General features: G+C 35.0%; 2 protein-coding genes and 1 non-coding gene across 17 annotated transcripts in view; 2 read left to right on the forward strand and 1 right to left on the reverse strand.

The window, feature by feature from the left end:
- Positions 1–42: 42 nt before the first annotated feature.
- Positions 43–25,356, reverse strand: LOC140671402 (uncharacterized). 7 transcript variants are annotated; one of them, XM_072902659.1, is made up of 7 exons: positions 10,464–10,627; positions 10,218–10,325; positions 8,252–8,314; positions 7,420–7,846; positions 6,355–6,688; positions 3,257–3,853; positions 43–2,838 (listed from the first exon to the last, which is right to left on the reverse strand). In XM_072902659.1, the coding sequence occupies exons 4-7, from the start codon at positions 7,812–7,814 to the stop codon at positions 1,303–1,305; spliced, it is 2,862 nt and encodes a 953-aa protein (XP_072758760.1). In that variant the 5' UTR covers positions 7,815–7,846; positions 8,252–8,314; positions 10,218–10,325; positions 10,464–10,627; the 3' UTR covers positions 43–1,302. The 7 variants fall into 7 exon arrangements, with proteins under 7 accessions (XP_072758760.1, XP_072758759.1, XP_072758763.1 ...); XM_072902658.1 differs by having other exon boundaries at positions 10,218–10,328; XM_072902662.1 differs by lacking the exons at positions 10,218–10,325; positions 10,464–10,627 and adding an exon at positions 25,134–25,356.
- The window catches only part of LOC140671400 (cytospin-A), a 44,384-nt gene continuing 21,429 nt past the window's right edge, over positions 3,852–26,806 (forward strand). For 2 of the 9 annotated variants that reach the window (XM_072902644.1, XM_072902654.1), the window contains exons 1-2: positions 14,396–14,608; positions 21,245–21,342. In XM_072902644.1, the coding sequence (XP_072758745.1) occupies positions 14,399–14,608; positions 21,245–21,342 (308 nt within the window). In that variant the 5' untranslated portion in view covers positions 14,396–14,398. Of the gene's footprint in view, positions 4,765–12,336; positions 12,482–13,101; positions 13,321–14,395; positions 14,609–14,656; positions 14,732–19,112; positions 19,401–21,244; positions 21,343–21,842; positions 22,150–26,806 lie in introns of those variants that run through there. The other 7 variants (XM_072902648.1, XM_072902650.1, XM_072902649.1 and 4 more) reach the window with 7 other exon arrangements.
- On the forward strand, positions 22,420–22,491 carry Trnac-gca (transfer RNA cysteine (anticodon GCA)). Its single transcript has one exon. It is a non-coding gene; the product is annotated as a tRNA-Cys (tRNA).

Consider the following 26,806-nt stretch of genomic DNA (forward strand, 5'->3'; position numbering starts at 1 on the left):
GAATCGTATAAATGTAATAGTAAGAAATAGTTGAGAAATAAATAATTATGTTGCAGAAAGTAAATTTTTATTAAAATTTCTTGGATTTTAGTAGTAAATAGCTCATCGTTACAATTCTGACAATAAATATATATATATACAATCATTTTTTTTATAATAAAATGAACACAAGTAAGAAGTATTTTAATGTCGCACTAACACGTATCTTTATGGCACGCGAATGTGTTTTACGTTTGTGTTGATGTATAAACTTTGTATATAATGTCAAATGTAATTTTTTCTTTATTTTTAAGAGATGGTTATATATATGTATATGATGCATTAACTTTACATATATAATATCAAATGTAACTTTTTTCTTCATTTTTAACAGATGGTTTTGTATATCGATGGTCCCTTTCGGCTATAATGCACAATTTCACAATAAATTTCAGATTACATATTCTTGTTATATTTGATAATAATACACTTGATAATAATAATAACATCTGTAATCAAATCGTGCCATATGCGACCAACTGGTATTAACAGTCTAAGCAATCTAGAATTAACTAGAGATCGAGAAGCGTTATCCTACGTACGGTATTATATCCAATATACAATATTAAAGAGATTCTAAAAAGACTAAATTTAAATATATATATATATATATATATATATATATATATATATATATATATATGCATTCGCGCATTAAATAAATATATATGTATTTATTAGTTTAAGCGTTTTCATGTATGAACACATTGCATTGACAACATTAACAATACCACATACCACATCTTTATCTCTGTCTATTTTCTTATAAAGATTCCTTTCATTTTGAGAAACTTTATCAATCACCAACTTCCTCATTACATCTGCATGTATTATAGAAACGTTTCAATTTGATACTCACCGCGTAATGCTGAACTTATGACAGAATCGAATATTACATTAGACAAATGTCTCACAGAAAGGCCACATTATTTGTAATAATGAATAAACTTACATTTAGGAAATCTTTAAACACTTTTTGCGTAAAGAAAAATTGATTTTATAATTTATTTTTTACATTAAATTTTTAATTATTACGAAATCTTGAAATTTCATTATTTTATTATTTATCTTTTCTTATATAAAAATTATCGATAAACATTTCAAATTTAATTTAATTTTCTTCTATTAAGCATCAGTATAAATTTAGAAAAGACTGTGAAATATTATGGAAAATAATTGCATAAATTGGAAGACTCTAATACATTTCAAGAGAAGGTCATTTTACTATATATAGTTAAAATTCTTATTTTTATGCAAAGGGATTTAATGCATTGGTATTGTGAAAAATAATATAAATGTTATAAACAATATCAAACTCTTTCCCTGCTCGATTTTATTCGCCATCGAGCAGCCAGGCGGACATTCCAGAGGTTCGGCGGTCCGATTCACATAGAGAAGATTCCTCATGATCTTCTTACCTTCGCACGAATTCTCCACTCGGACGAATTTGATCTTCCGCATTTCGAGAAACTGCTCTAGGTCCATACGACAACGCCACTTGAGCGGATTGCCGGCGAATTCGACGATGTGCAGACGCTGCAGGCTTTGCAAATCGCTGGTGAAGATGCATTGCAGATCGTTGCCTTCGAGATTCAAGTAGACCAGCTTGTGCAGGTGTTGGAAAGCGCCTGGTGCGATATAGCGGATCGAGTTACCGCGTAGATCCAACCGCTCGAGCTGCTCTATGTTGAACCATTCCGCTTCGATCGACGTCAACGGATTATCCTGGATGGTAAGCCGCTCTAGGGAGTTTAGACCCCTGAAAGCACCGGCCTCGATCGTCCTCAGGCCGCTGTTCCTGATGATGAGTTCTTCCAATTTCGGAAACTTGTAAAGAGAGCCGGCCGGGAGATGGGACAGATGTCCGTCATGGAACTCGATGGCCATGGCTTCGTACGGTATGCTCTTCAACAATGACAAATTGCCGCCGACGCAACGATATCGTGGTTCCGCGGAGTCAAGAATTCTAGTGCAGGAACCCTGAATTTTTTCGTCCCAAAGACCTATCGAGGGTGGCTCGGTCGTGGTCATCTTTGAAGTGGTCAGCGCTGTTGTGACTGGAATCACGGGTGTTCCGGTGATGTGACAGTCCTCAGCCGCGTCGAACAACGTCTCGCGATTGTACGGTATCCTATGGGAATCCAGGAAGTTGACTAGTTTAGAGCCGCACAGGCAACTCCACGGATTGCCCGACACTTTAAGAGAATATAGATGCGGCGCCTTACGCGCCATATGTTCCACGCCGAAGCAGTTCATATTGTTCTCGGAGATGTCGAGGCTGTACAAATGCGGCAATATATCAAACACTTCATTTGTGATTCGGTAAATATGATTTCGCGAAAGATCCAAGTGCCGCAGATTCGTCAAACCTTCCAACGTCTCGGATGTTACTGACTTCAATTGATTGTTGTGCAACGACAGGTAGTTTAGATTGTACAAATCGATGAAGGCGCGATACTCGATCGTCTCGATATCGCAATCACGTAATTCCAGCCTGGACAGCCAGCCGTCGAAGCGAGCGAACGCTCGAGTCGGGATTGTCTTTAGGCTCGAGAGGATGATGCGGATGGTGTGAGCCGCGTGAGGTATGACGTCCAATTCTTTCAACGAGACAATTCCACTACAGATGAAAACTTGTCGCGCTGTTTGCGTCCTGTCTTGCGTGCAAGTACCTCTGTGGGCTGGCGGTCTCTCTGTGCGAATCTCGATCGTCGGTTTTATTACGGTTATATTTTTATCATGCAGAATTTCATCGAAAGAGGTCCAGCGCACCTGGCCGGTAATAGAAGTCGTTTCGGTCTAAAAAAAGATATTTAGTATTAGAAGAAAGTTTAACACTCTATCTTTAAAATAAAATTATTTGATTAATTGATAAATAGCCAGATAAAATTTTTAATAAAAAATATAACAAATATAAGAAAATATAATAAATATATAAATATATTATTAAAAGAATATTATCATATTATCATATATATATATATATCATAGCAGAGTTGAATTTAAAATAAAGATAACTGGCTTTAGTATCAAATAAGAATTTTCCCTATTCGATATCATAACTAATTATCTACGAACTCTTTCTAAAGAGAGAGAAATTAAGTAATTTCTAAGAAAGGACTTACATTTACAAGGACTTATATTACTTCTGACAATAACATTCTGTACGCTATCTTTGGAGGAAACAATCGGACATTTTCATCAAACCGCCACTTACATACGTATGCTGCCCTCCATCGGTCGGTTCGATGATCACTTCGTCCTCGTCGTAGCATCTACCAGCGCTAATCTCGAATCCCACGTTGCGATCGGTGAGAAATCTCTGCAGATTGCTGCGACACTCGCAGTACCACGGATTACCGATGGCGTCGACTCGTTCCAAATGCCTCAGGTGCGCCAGCTCGTTCACCGACAGGCAACGCAGGTTATTGTATCGCACGTCGAGATGGCGCAGACTGCCGGCCAACGGACGTAGCGCGTCTGTCTCGACACGCGTGATGCCGTTGCGAGCGAGGACCAATCGGCGCAGCGCGACGAGATCGTCGAACCAATGAGCGGCGACCGCGGGCAGCCGGTTGCCGACGAGAGTGAGCCGTTGTAGCTGATGTAGACCGGCGAACGCGCCCGGCTCGATCGCGCCGATCGAGCAATCGCGGAGTTCCAGGCTACGGAGGCTGTTGCCGAAGCGAAAGAACGCGTACGCGGGCACGCGATCGATCTGTAATCCCGTGATCTCGATCCACGTGGTCCTGTCCGGCAGGCGGTCCAACGACGTCAGTGCGCTCGTCTGGAAACGGTTACCGGGACGATCGTCCTGCGGGATAATAAGTGAGAAACAGATAAGAAAACCCTCAAGATTGATCCGCGAATGTGATAAGCGAGGTGGACTTTTTTTTTTATACACGATCAATTATCTCTGTTATTAGTTTCTTCTAGTTTGTTTTTTTTTTTTTTGGTTTCAATTATTAGCCGCGATATCGTAACTCTGGACCTCGAACTTTACTCTTCCGTTATCGACGAATTTTTCGAATGGAACTTGTTGCAAAGATGGAAGATAGTACGATAATTTTATAGACGCGCGAATGTTTTTAACGTGATTCGTATTATAGATTGCACATAGATTGTGCATCGCGCGATTTTCGTCACTCTCACAGCGAACCAATCAGCGATAGCTTCGCCGATCACGTGACCAGTTGTACTAAAGCTTCTCGTTCGAATCATGCTATTATATTTCCGTGCTTCACTTGCGTCGAACAAAACGGGCGCGCTTGAGCTTCCGTGTAATAACGTAATATAATTTTCGGCGTCACGTAATTGCGTGTCGGATACGTGTTGCGATGCATCGTGATAGTTGTCGGTGATACAAAAGGAATCGCGTGCCGACTAATAACCGGCCGAAAAAGAGGGAAGTCGCGTGTAATAATAATAACCGTGTCGTCGCGATCGCGTGATTCCCGTCATCGCGCGCTTTTTTTTTTTTTTTTTTTTTTTTTTTTTTTTCTGTCGAAACGGACGCAGTGCGCCGAGTGATAGAATTAACTTTCCCCGTGCTCGCGTGCGTACATCCGTGCATCAATTACATATATGTCGCGTGTGATTTTCGGTAATCGCGAAGCGAAGCAGCGTGTCGCGGTTGGAGTTCCAAAGAACCCGTCCAAAGCAGATAACGATGCTCGAAAACAGCCGAGGGTTCGCGATGCTGAGAGTGCGATTTCGTCCGATAAGGTAGGCTTGTTATTAGTTTTCCTCGTGAAAGAACGAATAATTATTATTTAGGTGCTTTGGGATGATGTCCCAGAGGGTGAGAGAGAGAGAGAGAGAGAGAGAAAGAGAAAAAATGTATATATATATATATATATATATATATATATATATATATATATATATATATATATGAAGCTCTCGATAAAATAACAGGGTGTATACCCCTGAGAAAAACCTGGTATTCTCAGGGAATTTTATTGTACCTTGAAAAATCATGGAATTCTCATGGAAGTTTAAAATCTGCTTAAAATATATATTTTTTGTTTATGTTTATATATATATAAAATTGTTTAAAATATATGTTTTTTGTTTATGTCAAAAAATGATACGCTAAAATAAATAAGTTTATTTTAAAATTGCATCTAAAAATATTTTAATTTTACTTGGAATTTTGAACAAAAATGCCTGGAAGATCCTGGAATTCTCAGAGAATTTTTTTACAGAATTTGAGTATGCACCCTGAATAATGATTCTAGAAATAGAGGGAAAGAAGTGAGACAGAGAAAGAGAGAGTGTAAATGAAAAACTACATTAGTTTAACTAACACATTAATACCATGGAAAGTTACTGAAAATCGTGTGTGAAATTACGATCTTATCTCTCTTGAAACCATCATGGGTCATTATTGTATTAATTATGAGTACCAATTTTCACTTTTATCTTATATACTTGATATATTTTTGCAGTATTTTTTCACCAAATTAACATATATCAAATTTTCAAAATTTTTTAAATAGCAATTATTTACTAAATTGACAAAAATGACTTCAAGCGGATAGGAAATAAAAATTTTGAAACTGTATATAAATTAATTTTTATATAATATATAAAATGATTATGCAATATATAATTTTGCTGAATTCATTTTTCTTTGAAACGATACTGATATTTCCAATATCACATTGGTAATTTTTATTTATTTGTCTTATATTATGTTGATATTTTTTAATAACTATAATATGTGCCTCTAACTTTCTTTCACATATAAGATAATATCAGTAATTTAAGTGCAGGATAACGATATTATACGGTCATTAGACGCACAATTATATTCTTAATTAACTATCATCACGCATGAACTTTCTTTCGTGATAAGTGTGATAAACTGCCTTTTTAGGTGATAGAAATCACAGTAATAAAGATTACGATTGTGTGATTATTAGATACGCAATTATGATCGACAAGTTTTATTCTACAACTCGACTTTCTGAAACATGATATCTTGAAAACAACGCAATTTGATTTTAATCATATTGTCTTATTGTCAGTATGAGTTATACATATACGAGTGTGTTGATGTACCTACAATTTATTCTGTTCGAATGCATCAGTCAAAATGCATTCATTATAGAGTTTGAAATTTATTTACGCTATAATTTATTTATTTTTTATTTTTGATTGTGTTTACTATGTCAACAATTTAAATTTACTTTAATATTAATTTACAAAAATTTGTCTTTAGAAAGAAGAAAATGTACGTAAAGGCTAATAAATTGTCACACGACATTGTTAGAAGTAGCATTGTAAGTAGGTATAAAATGATTATCTCACCTCCTGACTATTTATCGGCTCGATGGTTATCATCGGAGATGGGAACGGGATATCGATTTGCGTCATGCACTGCGGAATTTTGTACACGGTGCAGATCCTCGGTCGAACTCTGCATTCGATTTCCTGAACGATCGACCTGTCGCGGAAAAATTTTTCCATTCTCAGCCGGCACTCGCACAACCACGGGTTGCCGTCGATGCGCACGGTCCTGAGCATCGTCAGATGCGACAACTCTTCGACCGAGAGACAATCGAGGTCATTATCGCGCAGGTCTAGAGTCTCCACTTGCGGTAACATGCGAAAAACATCGGGCTCGACGTGCACCAAACCACATCTGAAAGTAGAATGCGAATGTATTTACATGTGTATCGAATATGCACGCATTTATTTTCCAGAATCTTGAAATTAAGAAAAAAAAAATAGAAAAGTCAAACGAAGCGTCATGTTAAGAGTTTCAAAATTTAAGGATTCTTGTGCTAAAAATCCGGGAATTTTAGAACCTCAGAGGATGTTAAAATTAAAAAATTTTAAAGGTTCGGGATTCTAATAATTGAAAATCTAAGAATAACGCCATCTGAGATTTTAACGTAATTTTAAAAAAGGCAAACTTTGTAGGCGTAATCTTAATTCCATAGGTTCTACTAATCGTAATTATTTTCTAATCGCTGATATTCGGATACCGGATGACGTCACGCTTGCAATGGTACATTGAATAACTGGGTCATCGACATTATCGAATATATAACTGTCGGCAGTTTACATAAGTCGCTGCACATGGCCTCGATTTAGCGATGTCCTCGAATTTGATAAATATAACATTTATTTCTCGATGCAATAACTGTCGATGATGATTTATATTTATATGTATTGAACGTGGCAACCGAATATTATAGGCGAAAGAAAACATTGCCAACAAAATCTTTAACTGATAGCAATAACAAAATATTTAACGTTATTCTCTACTTATTATTATATATATTCCAGATTTTTTACGAAATTAAAATTTTTTTTAATCCTTTTGTCCTAGCTATACTTATAATATTAAGTTGTAAGGAATGTCATTACCTATCCAAGATCAATCGCCTGAGATTCGGTAGGTGGCGGAACCACGCGCCTCTCGCCACGTGGATTCTCGTGCCGTGGAATGTCAACCAGTCGAGTCGATGCAGACCGCGAAACGCGGCGGGTTCGATGACGTTCACGTGACAATTGTAGAACGACAAGCGACGGAGATTCGGGAATCGGTGGAACGCGTCGTCGGGGATCGCGTTGAAGCGCGACACCGAGAACTCGATCCATTCGGTCTCGTCGGACAGTTCGTCGAGATCGCTCAGGTCGCCGTGGATGCACACGTAGGCGATCGACCGCTCGTTGTCGGCGATTGGGGCTAAGCTGCATTTGCCGTGCACTCGGCCAATTAGACCGACCAACGCCCAAAGTAGCAATATCGAATAGAACATCCTTCCTCGTGATCACAGTGTCAGTGGGTCACCTGAAAAGATTTAGTATGATATCAAGTCAAGTACTCAAAGTTGCAAAATTATATTCAAATTGATACGTTTCATACATAGAAATATTAATCAATATATAAATCTAAAATTAAAAAGATAGATGCAAATGAAAATGAAACTAACGTGTAATAAAATGTAATAATATTTAGAACTGTAGGAACACTTATTTACAGTTAAATTAATATTTTGGTAATTAAATAAATTGATGCTTTAAATTTTTAAAGAAATTGATAATATATATTTCAAAATTCTAATTATTTAACACAACTTATTTATACAAATTATTTAACAATCCATACAAGCATAGATACTCAGAATTCAAAATAAAGTCTCGATACTTCCGATAATATCGAAATCGAAAAAGTATGTATAATAAATATCTTTACCTGGAAACTCGTGCTGCGTAATTTCGCCCACTCGTTTCTATGTTCGTTGAAGTCTTTGTAATCCTAAAAAAAAGTTTAAAAAATATTAATTTTGATATTAAATAGCGCTAAGAATAGTATTTTTAATACGCACAAAATAATATAATAAGTGACAAATAAATAAATCATTTTTCGTAAGTTAAATTTATTTGCGTATCGCATCAATTATTACGAATTTCACGATGATCTCACGGCAGAGAATAAACAGAAAATGTGTTGATAAGTGCGTCGTGCACGTGGTTAATGCCAAATTTTCGTTATGTCGTAATCCCATTGCGTTTAACACACGCTCAAACTCGTTAGAAAATAACCCGACTTCATAGTACTTTTTACATAGTTCGAGATATTTTATCCGGCAAACTTGACGTAACGATGTTTGCATCAAGCGTACTAAAAAGAGTTAAATAGATTTTTTGCATATCTAATCTCAGTCTGCATAGTAGATGCGATTCTCTTATGCATGACCATAATGAAAAAACCAAGGTCGAGAGAATTGATTAAGCTTTGTTTCTTTAACATATGATTAATACACGAAATTGCGAGTCCTTTTGTTTACAAGTCCTTTTTTTTTCAATTTAACTCATTATCATTACAACATGTCATATATGCAATTAAAGACACAAAATCTCATTTAACCAACAACAATAATTAAAAAAAAGCTTAGATAAAACATAATGAAAGATTCTAAAGTCAAATCTCATGGAAGATAAAAAATATCTTTTTTTTTTTTTTTTTAATATATTCGCGCTAATCGCAACATCGATTCCCGAAGCATCGATATACGGAACACCTTTGTTCGTAATTTGCATTTCGGATCGACTCACCGCGACCGCTGTCGTAAACAGTATCGACTTTCTCGACGGGCACTAGCGACGCGTCGCGCGACACTGACGCTTGCATCTGTCAAAAAAGCGGAAGAGCTTCGCGATCTATCGTGCCGCCGTCGCGGCTGCCACCCACAGGCTGCTCATTCCGTTTCTGCCAAGAAGAGAGTTGATTTTCCGCGACGACAACCCCTCCACCGCCGTCGGCGGTCGTTCGATCGGTCGAAGCGGTGCGCGCGCTCCTTTAATGGCACCTATTTTTCCGAGATCCCGCTATCGCTTGCATTTTCTCTCAGCCACGTTTTCTTGGAAATTTCCGACGTAAACAAAATCAGTTTTCACAAATCTCGGATATTATTCCTGCTAAAAGGAAAGGTTCGTACGCGGAAGACACTCTAACCGACCCGATTTGTATGCAGAAAAATAAAATTTAATTAGACGTTTGAAAAAAAAAAAAAAAAAAAAAAAAAAACGAATTGGTGTGAAGAGACGCGCTAATGCATTTTATTCTTGCATAATTAATATAACGCGGAGAGCACTCTGATGGCGTTTCGTATCGGAATTGATAAAAAAAAAATCGTATTACGAGGGAAAAATGCATCCGTCAAAAATGTGATCCGTCCGATAAGTTACGATATACGTCGCGTCGATAGATCGAAACGACTGAGCTCACGAATCAGTCGTTTCCTCGTTATATAAGCTCGTAAGGCCAAGGTCACCCTTGTTCCCTGTGCCGGTAGTGGATGCACACCGATTCCTGCCTGCAACGACCTATCTTTAGCACTGCGCGCTCTAGTTTGGCATAAACTAGATGCGTGTTACAGGGTGACGCGCAATTCGCGATACGAACGTGCGGGGGTGGTCGAAAAATGGAATCACAATTTCTGTACGCAATATCAGATAGAAAAATATGGAGATTCCGCGTGAAAAGTCTTCTACTTATCTCTCTTCGCAAGATTTATATAAAAATATGTTATCTATATATTTAGATACAAGTATATGTATATATAATCATATATAATTAAACATCAAGTATTTTTTTCTAAATCAATTATTATGCTGATAAAATAATGTGAAACGTGATCATGCGTTGTTTTCCTTACCCTTATTAAAAGTGATACATATATACAAACACTTCTAAATCATTTGCAAACAATCATTGTCGATCTTGTCATTGAAAAATCACCTTTGGAAAGTCACACGTTTAAAAACTGCTAAAAAAAATAGATTGCGTTCTATAAAAAATAAATTGATTAACTACAAAAAATAATTCTATATGTGTTGAAAGACGCTTGGAAGCAGATTTAGTCAAACGATTAATTATACGGTCGAATTTCAACGGATCTCACTTTTTCCACGAATCAAATTGCAAGTTTAAGGTCAAGTCGATCAAACTCAATTTTTCCCCGTTAAAAAGCCCGCATCCTTCGTACTCGCGCTTCCTTTTCGTGACCTATGGTATCGTGTGGTCGGTCCACACCTGCGTCGATCCGCTACTACGCCCCGCGAAAATGGTAGCGCTCTTCGAACCGTCAAGGTCTCTCGCCGACAACGAAGCCCTCCTCGTCTCTCTTGGTCTTCTCCTTCTCCTTTTCTTCTCTTCTCCTTCTCTATTCATCTATCTATCTTGATCTTTCTCAAATGACTGCATTTCTGACGACACGTAGACGCGTTGCACACATTAGTGAGGAAGTATAATATTGCCTCAAAACGCGCTCTATTTGTCTCCCTTGACATTCCTTCTTTTGCCTCGTCTTCATTTCCGTATTCATATCATGTTCTAATTTTTATGCAAATCGTTGATTTCACTTATAATTAAAAATGAACGAATTTTCGAATAATTCAATTTTGGAAATAAAGTGTATTTGTTTAGTTTCAAGTAGAATTGGCAATGTTTTTTAGTTTAGTAAAAAACTAAAATTTATAAAGGATATATTATATCGTGATAGTGAATGTAAGCTTTATCAACCAATTTTTAGTCGGTGTTTTTAAAGTCTATTTTCTGCGGCATTAAATATCTCGGTTATTAACCGTGACGAGTTAAAAGTTTTGAATATCTCAGTTATTAAACGTGAAGAAATAAAATTTTTATAACGTCAAAGTAATTTAGACTATTAAGATTTTGCATCTTTATCGCATCTTAAAATGTGTCTTGGTATTTTAAATTTAAATTGAGGAAAAATCGATTGTGAATTAAAACAAAAAGAAAAAAATATTAAAATACAATATATGAATTTTTTATTATTCTTTACTGCAATTCGATTACTTGATTATAAATAATTAGTATTTTAAATACAGATTATTTTTAAATTGAGAAAAGATTTTTTCCTAGTTTGTTTATTTGCTATCGAGCTGCGTCACATTAAAAATACATTATAAAATTAATAGACACATAAAGCATGCATAGCGGCTCGTATGAAGTCTGTAATTATGACGAGACGTAATATGTGTACCACTATGTATGTTATTATCCGATGCGTCGGTAGCTCGCGTTACTTGTGTATCGCGATACGCATTTCATACGTTTCGTTATGCAATGTCACGGCCTAGTCCAGAAATGCGCATTATGTCATGCAGCCCGTGGAGATCTAACTGCACTTTGGCAAGAGTATATAATCAACAAACGAACAATTATTTGCACACCAATTACTCAATTAATTAATTGTACACGGAAGATGGTACTCGCAGAGTAGAGTCAATTAGGAATATAAAAAATATATAATAGTTTTATATTTTGACATTGCATCTAGAGGAATTTAGATTTTCATAAAAATTTGCGAAAATATCTTTTTTTGAATTTGTATCGATTTTTATCATAATAACGCTTAATTTTATCTGTCTAATATAATCGAACACACATGTTAAAAAAACGCATAAAATTTGCGCGCTTATCAAATGAAAAAAAATTAAATAATTTAATGAAACATAATTAATGAAAAAAAATAAATAATAAAAAATTCAAAAATACTTTTTTTTTTTATTCAAAGGAGACAGATTAGAAATACCATCAATAAGTTTGAAGTAAATTTTATTTTAATAAAAATCGAAGAATTGAAAATCGCATTTAGAGATACTTGATGTTAAAAATTCGAAAATTGCGGCCGCGAGGATGCCGTCACGGTGCATCTATCCATTAATCCATCTATCCATTTACCCATCCGTCCGTCCACTTTGCTCATCCGAGCCAAATGCTGAAGACGATGCGTCGTCATCAGACCGGCAGTCTAGCGCGGGCTGTCGTCCGCGACGCATGTAGTTTCGCGTTCGTTCATTCCGTCGATGCAATCGCCGTTATAAAGCGAATATTACGCGATCTTCGATTCTGCAATGATCAACAGCGTCTCCGTAGTATCGCGTGAGCAACTTTGTGAGTACACGCGAAATCGATAGGCTGTGACAATCGGGCCGTATGATTAACAGATCGCGCGGTCTCTGATAGAATCGTTAATGATACAGCGATTGATCTTGTCATTTATCACACGTAGAATCATTATTATTCATCTATTACGTGGAGTATGAAATCTAGATTTATTTTCCACGTGATCGCGCGATTTTTTCAGTTTGGAAAAACATATATCTTGCATTTAATAATTAGATTTATAATATAATATCCAGAGATAATTATTATAATTAAATGCGTGTATTATTTTTTTTAAATTATTACAAAATTATAGATGCAAATTGATGTATTTATGTATAACTTTCTAGTATTTTTTTCTAGCGTGCAAGCAATATTGTCAAAACAAATTTTCATTACAACATTATATCGTATTAAAAGATTACATTGAAACGCTTTATTGAAATACCGTAATTAAAATGAGAGAAATCTTGAAGAATACCTCAGAGAACTTTTTGGCAGCATTCATGCATATGGATTCAAAATTGTCTATTTATTATCATCATCTACTTTTTTATTTATTTTATCTTATCATACTATATTTTTTATTAAGTCGCAAGATTTCTTGTAATAATAGAAAAATTTTTAAGTCATCTAGGGTATAATAGAAAAGAGACGGTGAGTCTTTTTCGGTCATCCATAAAAAAAACGAGCTGTGCAATCTCTTGCATACAGGATATTGATCGAGGGCAGCCGGAAGGAGATTGCAACGGGCAGAAAAATGGATTCTCACGACGGTAGCGCGAGGTTCCCCCGTCGCGATCCGCGCTTAGATTCACGTGGGACGCCACGAGCCATAATGACGGCAGGTGGGTAGAGCCGAACAGGTATTTGGAGCGCGACAGACAGATAGGCGGGCGAGATAGGGCTGTTCAGCGTTGCGACGCATAGAAAAAAAAAATAAAGAACACGAACGCGAGAGCCGACAAACGATTTATTAAATGAAATTAGCGACGATTAGGTCACTCACTTAGCATGGACCAAGATCGCAGAAAAAATTTCAATACGTGTGCTCGCGAAACATGATTTTACGAGAAACTAGTGTTGCAGCTTACACTGATGTTAATATTAAGTTCTTAAGATAGATATTTTTGTTTTAAGAAAATTAAGTTTCGCGAAAAAATTAGTTACTTAAATTTTAATATATCGTGTAAAATTTCTGAAACCGACCGAGGTTACTTAAACGATGGTGAATTTTCATAATCAACGCCGATTAAATGATGTATCATCGGTCATCTTCAGAGACCACGATGACGGAAGCGTTGCTCTTGGAACACTAGACCGTAATTTAGTGGAATGCGGGTATAATTCGACAAAAATGTGCATTGAGAAAGATAGGCTTGATTTACTGATTAACACTTTTTGTGAAATATAAATGTGTACATATAAATTTATATATATATATATATAGATTTTTTTTTTTTTAAGAATTAGACTTCTAAAAGTTGTATATTATATTAGAATATTTTAATGCGTTTATTTGCATTATATATAATATATGTAATATCATAATATATCTCATTTTTAGCAAGATATAATTAGTCTAGCTTTTTTCACATATATAAAGTAACAGAATATTATCCGTCCTGTTTTACGAAATACTTTATTCGTTCGACTGGAAATACGGCTTCCTTTCCACTGAAAATATCCCGACTTAGAATGAATGAATGAATTAATTAATTGCCAGCGAGAACATCGTGATAATGATCGCGTACTCGCCAAGTGCAGCGACATGACGAAAGTCTGAGTGATTGAGAGCGCGAAAAGGACCCGACCGTGAGTAGTAGGGAGTCACGTTGTAAGAGAGAGATATTAAGGGGCAGAGGGAGGGATTACTCGCGTGTGTGTATGTGTGTGTGGAATAAGACCGAAAGGAACGGTGGCGGAATGGAATGGAGCATGGCATGGTATTGCATGAGACGTGGTCAGTTCGCATTGAACTGCCGAATCGGACACGTCTCGGCGCGTCTCCTCGCGAGAGGATCCGCGATTTATCGCGCGGATTTTCGCCGGATCTTCGATTTCGTTTCTTTCTCTTCGAACAATAGGCTGCTGGCGTTCACGGGAAACGAAAGAATTGAAGATACCTATGTACAGGTGTGCCTCTCACGCGTGATTCCTCTCACGTCGATTTCCGCGATTTGCATGCCGACGACGACGCATACGATGTCTCTAAAAATCATCAGGATCGAGATCTTACGAGCCGACAATTTTCTCAAAGTAACAGTGCGTGTATATGTGTGTGTATGTGTGTGTGTGTGTGTGCGCGTGCGTGCGTGTATTTTATTTTGTTTACGTCGGACGAAGGGAATCGTCTCCATCTCGGCGAGAGATGTAAATTAGATTAAGAACATGATGCAACAAAATAGTAGAGCTTCCGCGATTCCGCTGGCGTAATAAAGCTTAATTAGCAATGCATACATATATACGAACGCTTAATTCTTTGCGATAAGGCTTTTTCTGAGAGATTTATAAAATTATACTCAAGTCTAATAGTCTAATGACAAAAAAACAAGGAAAAGAAAAATAAACGAAATTAAAATTAATATCGCGTTTTTGTTTTGTTGTTTAAACGTGCATTTGTGAAGTTGATAAAATGAAAAGATATTAAATTTATTGAAAAAAAGAAACCGTAAAATTTCATGACCACATCTTCGTCATTCACTTTATGATTTTCTTCCGAATGCACATATAACGGTACAAGTGTAACACTGTGTGGTAACGAAAAAGCAAAACATTACCATCTGTGTCGTATAAAATTTAAATTTAATCTCGCGTATCCTCAATAAATCCGGATATTTTTTAGTTAACAAACTATTTTTAAGAATATAAAAATATATAATTTACTTTATTATTTTCTATTAATAGGTATTTTTAATTTATGTGTGTGTAGATCCGTTGTCTACCACATAATTTAGAATATTCGCACACATGGAAATTACATGAAACTAGTTGCAAATTCTAAAATATTGCAAGTGCGAGAAACATTTAATTCGATAAAACGAATCTTGTTTATTTCGATATTTACGATTCTGACACAACACTTTATACTGTAAAAATTTCATCGCGGCATCCTCGCTGTTAAACGCACCTCGGTTGCCTCTCCATACATAGTCACGCGATTCGCCGCGCGTAGCGAGATATCGTCGTTCGCGGGATCGAACTCGTCACGTGTCATCGCTCGCGACACGTGCCGATGCACTCGCGCGACGATCTGTATCCCGGTTCGGCGAGTCTTGTATCTTGCGCGTTTCCTCGAGAGGCAAAATTCAGTGGTGCGTCGCGCTTTATAAACGCATGCACCTGTTGCGCGAGATAATTTTGCGAGCGAAGGCAATCACCCGTCGAAGATAGGCGATAAAGGTTAGCGATCCGTTTGCACGGGTGAGAAGTGTGGCTGAAGGCAACTTTAGAACCGTACGGCCCACACCGTACGAGTCTAAAGCTGCCTCCACGCTATCATGAAAATCATTCCAGTAAAGAGTAGAGAGACATGAAATAAATATAAGAATAGAAATATATAATAAATTGAAAATTATTTTAATCGTTATTTCAAAGAATAAATTAGGCGTAAAGATATGAAAAATATCAGGTTTTCTTTTCTTATATATTTGCGTTTTTTAATTTACACGATTGAAATATATGTTTAAATTTATATCTATTTTTTTATTTATACGCATATTTCCTATCATTTTTTGATATTGCGATAAAAATAATATAAGTCGAACGTATATTCTACTAAAACGAGAAAGTGCTCGAGGAAAATTATTTCTTTCACGTGTCTTTCGTGCGCGATGTAGAGCCAGCGTAACACGCGACTCGCTGTTATTGCTGCTGTTGCCGGCAAAATGTAGGCAAAGTGTAGGCAAAAGACCTATCGCCGCCACACCCTGCGGCTAAAGCGAAAAACGTTGAGCGACGACGACAACGACTTGCCTTATTGCTGATAACATGAGCAATAACTCTGATGCATCTCCGGTAGTTTTGCCAATTGTTTTTTAGTGTGCGTGCGGAAAAAGTAGAATTCTTGAATTTTTCTCGGATATACGCGGAATTTCTAATATTTTACATTTTAAATTTTCTCGAAATTTTCTCTTTTCCTTATAATTTCTATTTTTCTTCTAGTGTAATCTCTAACTCTATATGAACCATTGACTTTTTAAATTTTTGAGAGCTCTAGCTCTTTAATTTTGATTTAATAAAATCTTTAATCCATTTTCATTTTATTGATAGAATAAAAGAATGAGCAATTTATCATAAAACTGTGAATTAATATTCTAATATTCATATCAAAGATATTGATGATTGTATCTCTTCGTCATAACGCGCAAAATCGATGATATCGTAATTATAATAGTTTTAATGCATCGGTGATATCATGAATAATCATAAAGCATATATAGCGTCTTGAAATATCAGCAAATACACCAAAATATACTTGATTCGTTCGTTATTATTGTGCCGCGACATAAAGTGATATTTTTTTTTTATTTTCGCACTTATTTCGTGCTCCAGTCCTACGTCGATTTTTTTAATCACGCTTATGAACGGATCGTCATCGAAAGCCAATGATCCGTTCCGTAGGAATTCCAATTCCCGTGTCGTTGAGAGAAACACGCGACTCGGTCGCCACTAAGTAGGCAGGCGTGCATGTATACGGGGTGTCGCACGGTACATGCAGGAATTTCCCGAGGAAAATCCAGATGATTTTCACGATAATTTATTTATGTATCAAAGACTAAGTTTTCGAACTAATTACGTAGGTGAAGCCGCGTGATAATAATTGTATTAAAAATTATTTCACAAAGAAGTTTTCACAGTGTCAAAATGTTTTATCATTAAAGTTAAATTCTAATAATATTTGATTGCAACTTGTTTGAATAATCCGAAATATTGTGAAAAATAAAAAATATTAATTATATGTTAGAAAAGGGTTTATGCTGTTTATACTGCGTGTTACTTATGGTCTCTTGAGATATCGCCAAGTATATACGCAAATCGCATATCTATTACTGAAATTGATCGAATTGAAATTCGAGAGGAACATTGAGGCAAACGAGAGAATTGATAAGATTGATATTCCAAGGACGCGAGGTGTTGCAATTCATGATACGAGAATCACAAGGATGTAACAGTCCCGGGATGTTGTGCAACCTAGAATCCGTGATCCGAGAATGTAACGGTTCGAGAATGATACGATCCTGATGTCGAAAAGTCATGTGCCGAGAATGTAGCAATTCAGAAATTCCATTCCGTCCGAATAACAGTTTGAATACGAAAATAATTCGATTTACATCGTACAGTATCGCGGGTTTCGGATAATTTGCATTCACATCACGATCTGTGTATAATTACGCTATAATACTGACAGTACCGTTTTTTACTCGGATCGACGATAAATGACTATATTTACGACGATAAAATTAATTAAGACCGAAAGGAATGACCAAATAATGTAATGATAAATGACGTGTTTAAATTTTAATTATCAACGTATCAAAGTCAAATTAACCCAAATTTTTTTTTTCTCGCCCATCTATTATTTTTCGATCGAAGACGCGCTGAATTCAAGACACCCTGTATATACTCACTTTGAGTATTCTACAGCGAGAGAGACAGACGGAGAAAGAGAAAGAGGGTACAGATGCAGGGTAGTACTTATGTACGTATGTACAGAGCGTAGTTACGTACCGGGCGTGCATCTTTATTATTGGTCGAGAGAACCCGGTACGTGCGCCCGAGGTTCGATGAACCTTCGCAAGGTACGCATGTATGCGGACGTATGGCCTTCCGATCGCCTCATGTTGTGGTATCCGCGACGGTTAAAAATCCTGCTACACGAAACCGCCGTGTTTTTCGCGGGACCAATAATGCTCGCAGTCGCGCGCGATCGCGATCGCGATCGGAGCGATCGGGATCGAAAAGAGATCTTGGATGATCAAAAATAGACCTGACATTTCGGCAATGGTAGCAGTAACGTTAGAAATACCGAGTTTCCGGATGATTTTACGTTTTCTCAACTCTCGATTAAATATTTAATCAAGATTTTATCAATGGAATTTTATTCATAACAAATAAGTGTGGCTTCGCGATCATTATCCCCTTTTTCTCTAGATTATTTTTACACTGTAAAAATCTTAGAGTTAATTGAAATCTCTGTTTATGGAAGTCGCGAAAAATGTGTTACAAAGAAATGTGTTCGAAAGTAATAATCGAGATTATTTAGAGATTATTTAATTGGCTTTTTTCCGTAATCGAGTAGATGTTTCATTACGAACTCTCGTAAGTGAACACACGGAGAGTTACCTCTAGATATTTTCTAGCTTATCACAGGCAACTTAAATCTTATCTCACTGGTTCGAATTCCGTCAGTCTTCGGTCGCGCTTCCTCGGGTGTCGCAGTGTCGGTGAAACAGCACGATAAATAATTTGCTACAAAATAATATTTTGCGTGTTTCTCTGCTGAATACGTGTCCAACATTTCGTTTCTAGCAAATCGGCGCGCGATTCCCGCGATGTTATGTTGCGAGATCACAAAATCGTTGTAACGGTTCACGCGATTCGACGATATATCTTTTTTTTTTTTTTTTTTTTTTTATATATATATATGTTGATGCTTCCGTTAACGCAAAGGTGATTCATTAGACAATTTTGAAGTGTGTCTCTCGAAAGCAGTATTTGATTTGATTCTCGCGCACGCTTGAAATAATGTGTAAATCTGCATCAGCAATGATTTAATGAGTGTGAAAAAAGACTAACATCTTTTTTCATGTAATGTGAGACGAATGTGTGTGGTGTGTATGAGTGTGTAAAACAGTGATTCAATGTGCAATTTCATCTATTACTTAAAATGATTCGGCAGTTTCTAGATGCGCTGGGTGGGAATTCGGTAATACCTTACGCATTTATTATCATATATGTTTTTATGTACTTCTTTTAGATATTCAACATACATTTTCCTCCAAAAATAACTTTGTGTGCCAGAAATATTTTTGTAGATACATGTGTAATGTATATAATCGATTATTTCTTTAGAAAGTATAATTACGTGCTGACTAATAAAACATCGAGCTTATTTATGTATCATGTGATACACAATATGTAATGCTATCTGTACAGAGAGAGAGAGAAAGAGATAAGACAAAAATAAAATAATGATCGCCATTGCATTTATTGAAGGTTTTACAGCCAAGAAACCGTGCAAAACCCTGTTTGAAGAAAAAATTTATAAAATGATATATTATACAAGTTTGTAAATAAATACGATAAATTAAGTATATTTTTATACTTATTTAATTATTGCTAGACTTTTCAATCTATTTAAGGAATGGAATACTTCTAATGTGATAATCCAATTTTTATCTTATCTAGAAGAAAAATGTTCTTTTATAAAATGTAATTAATAAAATTAAATCTCTTTCATCTTTTCGTGTAACATTGCGCAACATTTGAAATTAGATACATTTTTTAATATATCACGTAATAGTCAAAGAGAATTAATAAATTAATAACTTAAAAGCTGTATTAATAACAAGAGTTATATTTATTATACTTTAAAATATAATGAGAAATAAAAATTGATTATTTAAAATATGATTACTAAAAAATTATGTGTTTTAAATTACTATGTTAATCTTCGTTACAAAGAGCCAGCGGTTATTAAATGATTACAAAATAAAAATGGTAATACAAATTAATTCATATAATCAATTTTAACTTTACACATAGAAAACAAAAATAGCTTGTCGTTAAAGAGTTAATTATGATAAAGTTATTACACATGTAATATTTTCAAAATGTGACAACTATTACAACTATTACATATAGTTTTAAATTGAGATCTGTCGTCGTTATATGTCGTTCAATTACTCATTGGACTATCGTAATATAAATCGTGGCCGAATCAGAGCGTCACGAAAACGTTAGTTAGCGCACAGCTACCAATAATTAAATTATTTTTCTTCTTCTTTAATACTCGTACAGGATAATTACACGTGTGTCGCACGTTGATTATCGCGAAAGAGAAACGAGTTGAATTCGCGCGAAAGCACCGGCGATCTGGCCCGACGATTCCGCTTTTTATTACAAAATCGCATCCGTGTAATTGATAATCCGACGCTATATAACATGCATATATATATATATATATATATAATAGCTTATCCCATGGTTTAATTGTTGCTCTTTTACCGCGGTGCGATGCACGCGAAATAGAGCAGAACTGTGCGTGTTAGTGCGTTTTTGCGATCGCACCTCCTTCATGATTGTTTATTTCTACGGAAGATATTTTCCACAATCTCTCTTTCTCTCTCTTTCTCTTGTGAGAACATTATTGCGCCGAAGATTGCATTATCTGTGCGAGCAACATTTTTTTGTAGAGTATTTCTACAGGAAATCGAATGTAAAATGTCGATTCTTATTATTTAATTTCTTCCTATTTTCAATAACAATTAAAATGTATAGAAATATATTTGTTTTATTTGTTATTACTTATATTAAATGCAAATAGTGCATACGGAAAATTATATCTCTTTAAAATCAATTTTTAAAATTCAATTCGCGAATTTAACTATCAAGTTTTATTTGTACAACATTTCGTATTATGTCACGGAATTTCCGACATTAATTAAAATTATTATTAATATTAACTTAATATATAACTATTTACAGTTCGAATGCCTTACATTGCAAACTTACAATTAACAGATACTCATTGAAAAATATTTTTTTCAGACTCGAAGCGGGATGTCCGTGGGTTCGGGCGGGCGGACACCGTTTAAACGGACCACGCAAAATACCCTATCGATTACGAAAAAATCCAGTGGAAAACAGTAAGTATATGTGTTAAGAATTACCATAAAAATTGCTTGTCAAGCCAACGAATTTGATACAAAAATGCGTTATATATTATTAACATGTACTTATAAATTTATACATAGTTTACATATAAATTTCAAAAAAAAATATTTATAAAACAAATTATATATTATATTAAACCATGAGTAGCTGTGGTGTAAATAATAAATTGGAGTTTTGTAAATTTTAACTTTTCAGAAAGAATAAATATTGAAATTTAGATGCGACAAGCAATTTTTACAACTACATTTAATATATAAAAGATAATATATTATTTGATCATTTTACAAAATTTATATGTTGTGTTGAGACTATAATATATTATGGTATATAACGTGGTTTTTACAAAGTTCCTGCATTATCGATCTCGCATCATAACAGAATCTTAATAGTGAATGAGATGCGATATAGAGGACGCCGGCGTACAATTTCATCGTCGTACAGCGTAGCAATAAGGGCACTTATTATCGTAATCGTAATATATGCGACATAGTAGCACGGTATTCTTGTACGTCCCGGGTCGGGAAACCGGTTATTTTTCCAAGAATTCCGTTATCCACCTGTCACTACACAGATGACTCCTAACTTTTGCTTCTGCGAATTCTTTATCGAGACTCGACAAACTGACGTCGAATTTTACTGTTCAATGCGCGGGAAAATTATCTCCAACTGTATATAAATATATTAGTTGCAAAATATTTAGGCCGATATTAAAATTGAGATATTGGAAATATGTGGAAAGTCATTTTGGAAAGCATAAATTTTGCAGACTGTAGTGAAAGGTATGTTAAATTTTTTTAAAGATTGTTTTACATATATAATGTTTTACAATGTCAAGTATTATCATAATAATATGATTAAATCAAAATTTTTATCACCGCATGTTTTTGCTACTTTTTTTCTTTTATATGTACATACACATTGGATATCTATTGGATATTGATTTATGATAATTATGTGAATATTTATTATATTTACATATTTATTATACAATTTTATTGTATCTGTTATAAAGTTGTGAAAGAGCGTTATTCAAAGAAGGAAACTTCAACGGGGATATAGCTCAGTGGTAGAGCATTCGACTGCAGATCGAGAGGTCCCCGGTTCAAACCCGGGTGTCCCCTTCCCTTCCCTTCTTTTTTTATTTTATTTTATTTCTATGATTTCTTAAAATTATTGTCTGTATCTTCGTTTACTATTATATTATCTCTGACATACAAATTATTTTTAAATATATTTGTTTTATATATTATACGGTGAAGAAATTATTACGTAATTTTATTATTATTTTCATTTTCACGATAAGCTACTTTTTGGGTCCAGAGAATCTCTAGTAATAAATAAATCTTTCTGTGAAAGTTATATATAATTTTTTTGTGAAAGATATTACCGCGTAATTTTATTGAATTAATAATAGGTGTAGATACAATATTAGATGTGTCACATTTTTCTTGTTAGTAATGCCATGTTAACGCAACACGGGGCCTTTGCGTACAGATAGAGAGTTACTAAATATTCTCGTAAATTTACGTCACGTTTTATCACTTAAAATCCAATTCTGGGAGACGAGAGAGCCAACGTCACGTAACGGAGATAAACGAGTGCATGCACGTGTTTGCAAGCCGGTGTTATTATCGCGAGCCGGTTCGAATGACCGTCCCCTAGAAAACTTGCTCTTCTACCTGCGATATTCATCACACAAGCCGGAAAACGCACGTAACTATTTTAACGTAAATACACGCGAGCGGTGATTCAGTCCTTCATATTTTCCCCTATTTATATAATAATTGAAATACACACACGCGATGAAAAAATTTATCGTAAAGCTTATCTTTGATATAAATAATTATATAATTATCCAAAATTTTGAAGAAAATTAAAATATTAAATTTAAATGCAAAAATTTAGTTCCTTACTAAATATACAAAATATAATAACGTAATAATATATCAATTAACATAATAAAATTTTTAATTAATAATTATAATAAATATTATTTTAAAAGATTTAATTTAATTATTTTTATCCGTTTTGATTAAATACATATTGATTAAAATATTTAAATTTTTTTCGCTCGCCAATCAATTCTCATTAAATAAAAAGCTGACATATCTACGTGTATCTTTTCATCGACATGAAATACGGCTCATGATTTTTATACTCGATTCTATCAGCGGCATGTCAAATCGCTCATAATTTACGTAATGCCGGGTGAGCGGTTAACCAAGTGCGGGTTACGGTAAGCCGCTTAGAATGAAATCAATCTGTTTTGCGGGCCTACCGATTGATCGATCGATCGATCATTCGTTCGTAACAAACGGCTCTGACGAGAGGGCATTGACCAATGGTCAGCGATCGGACTGACCTCATCAGCCGACTGAGCTATACACTGGATACGATATAACTCGTCGGGCTTCGGAATCGTGTTCTCGATTACCCTAATCCTTACTTCTCGTCCTTTCCAAATATGCTATCTTGATCCTCGATATTCTCGGTAACGAGAGAATTTTCATTTAACTAAAAAAAAAAAAAAAAATGACTATACTAATTCCTATAGATAAGAATCGTAATACGTGTAAATGTGTGATTTTAAAATTCATATGATTATAATATTATACACATTTATCAATCTGAGAAATATCCATACATTTTACATCGCTGTGTACGTAATTTTTATAAATGCGTTTATTTTTTTTTTTTTTTTAAGTTTTGACTTTAATTTTTTTTCTAATATTTTAATTAAAATATTTCTATATTTATCACTGAAGAGTAATCGCTTTGAAATGATGAAAAATCAGTAGGAAATTAAACCGTGCATTGTTCTCGACATCGAATCATTAGGCAACCATTTGGCGAGACACCTTCCTCCGCACGCGTTGTTTTCTCAATTATAACTTAACCGCCGAGAAGACGATAACGAAATTAGCGTTGGTGCGTGAAACCGACTGCCACCGTCTCTCTTAATTATTCCCGCAGGGGAAATGTTAACAGCGCGGACGCACACGTGCGTTACGCAATTCCCTTCGCCGTTAATCACCTGCACCGTACACGCACTCCTCGGCAATCGCATTGCGTTAATGCACGCGGCATTATGTAACGTATATTCTATTGCCTCCTTGCGTAATTAGAAATTCATTGCGCTTTCCCGCGTTTATGCTGGACCGATTATTATCGAATGTGCGGGCGAATGGGTGAGCACCGCCTCCGATTTTTTATTATGCAACGAAATTACGGATTGCATATTGATTGTTTATGTCATATATAGTCTTTGTCGTTCGTGGGCGCGAATTTATGTATGAAAGCGATACAATCTTAAAATTGTCGACGGAGAAACAAGTCATCTACATATACGGTTCGAACTTTCTAACAGATTATTTTTAAAGAATTAAATAAATTATATGTACATAAAACAAGAGTGTATCTGAAATAATATTTAAATACCAACTATTATGTGCAAACAAATTTTTTTATTTGCCTTTAAACATTTAATAAAACAGATTACACCAAAATAAAGTTTTTATTTAAATATAAACTTTTGAAAAATATAAATAAAATTCTATAATTCTTATATAAATATCTTCGAGGTTTCTCCTTTTTACTCTTTCTCTTTTTTAATATAGGTATGTATAATTATGAATCTCAGAAATATAATGTTGAAATATTTTTTATCTTCATTATGTTACACGATAATTTAGGATTATTACCGCAGAGAGCTATAATTTTAAACAAACAATTTTACAAATAATAAATAATTAAACTTACTCACCTTTGCCATCCTCCGACGCCTACGTCCAGGTTTCTTCTTTTTCTCTCCTTCTCTTCTCTTCATGTGTTGATCTTTATGACACACACGCCAAAACATGCTTAATTACGATTAGCAAAATATAACGATCGAGCGACACTTTTCACGGTACTCCCAGTGTTAATTACAACATGCACATTATTATATTGTATTAAGAAAGCAACGCGAAACCTATATATGATCGGCGTAACATTTTGCACGACACTCCCGATTAATTACGATGCGTAACTTTATTATATTGAGATGAAAATGCGAAAATTATGATTTACTTGACAATTCACTCAGCGACACTCATCGCGATAATGAGATTTAGATTAACATAAATGAATAAAATTAAATTAAAATTGAAAACAGATATCCGTAAATTTCAATATTCGAAAATATAGTATACTGATTTTGATAGAATAATGTTTGCAAGATACATTTTAAGAAATTACAACGATGTAAAAACGCATCTATTTATACGCGATATTCGATTGATACTAAAATATTAAAAATGGAATTAATAACGATTTTATTAATTAAATGTGCGAGTTAATGACACGATAAACTGTCAAGAAATATATAATCGAAATAATTATTGCAAAAGCATAGTAGATTTTTGATGCGTAAATCTCGTGACATACATCATCATATCAACAAGCAATCGATGTATCATACGAATCGTTTATCACAAAAATCAATCAATTGTGCGAGCCGATGATAAAAACATGAAAGAATGATCGCGTTTGGGAAAATAATACGATGATAAATGCGGAGCGACTTACGCCGTTACCTATTCGCTCGAGTGTCGTCGTATGAATGGACAAGATCAAGGCCGTCCTATTGTTTATGTATAGCATGTAAGGAATTTATTGACTGTGCGAGCAGATTTTGATTAAATAAATCTCTCTCTCTCTCTCTCTCTCTCTCTCTCTCTCTCTCTCTCTTTCGTCAATGTCTTGAGAAGTTACAACGATGTAATATAATTTATATTCGTATCTGTGCGTATCAACGATTGATATTAAAATATTAAACGGAATATTTTAAAAATATAAAAACGCAATTAAAATAATGATTGTATAAACGTATTGTGATTGCTCGATTTAAAGTTTACACTTTACTCGCGATGAAAAATGATAGCGATTTCACTTTGATATTACGTGATACTACGCGAATCAAGTTAATGATATGATAAATGGTCGATTAAATTATATAATCGAAATTAGTATTGCAAAAACATAAAAGATTTTTTCAACGCATAAATCTCGCGAAATACATATATATTATTAAGGAGACGATATACCACTCGAACTGTTTATCAATCACGCGAGCCGATGGTAAAAATATTACGTACAAAATATTCCGCGTATAAATAATTCGTGATGATAAGCGTCACCCGTTATTTCGTACTACTGTCTTACTACGCCGACGTACAGCGCAGACATGCGTGTTACCTATATGTAAACAATACCGCGGCCTTGGCCTTGTCATTCGCACGGCGACACTCAAGCGAGGTAGTAACACAAGTCTCACACACTGCGTGTCTACCGTCGTAATTATTTTACAAAACGCGTTTATTCTCTATACATATGTGTATGTTTCTCGTTGATTTTTTACCTAATTATTTAACCGGTGTTGAATTGATTCTTTTTATC

This window comes from Anoplolepis gracilipes, chromosome 11 (assembly GCF_047496725.1).
Source record: "Anoplolepis gracilipes chromosome 11, ASM4749672v1, whole genome shotgun sequence".
NCBI lineage: Eukaryota > Metazoa > Arthropoda > Insecta > Hymenoptera > Formicidae > Anoplolepis > Anoplolepis gracilipes.

Coding starts and splice junctions, on each gene's coding strand:
- LOC140671402 (XM_072902662.1), bottom strand. CDS start 7,814: ATGTTCTATTCGATATTGCTACTTTGGGCGTTGGTCGGTCTAATTGGC. Junction 6,689..7,419: donor AGGCGATTGATCTTGGATAG/GTAATGACATTC, acceptor TTCTACTTTCAG/ATGTGGTTTGGTGCACGTCG. Junction 2,839..3,256: donor ATGGAGGGCAGCATACGTAT/GTAAGTGGCGGT, acceptor ATCTTTTTTTAG/ACCGAAACGACTTCTATTAC.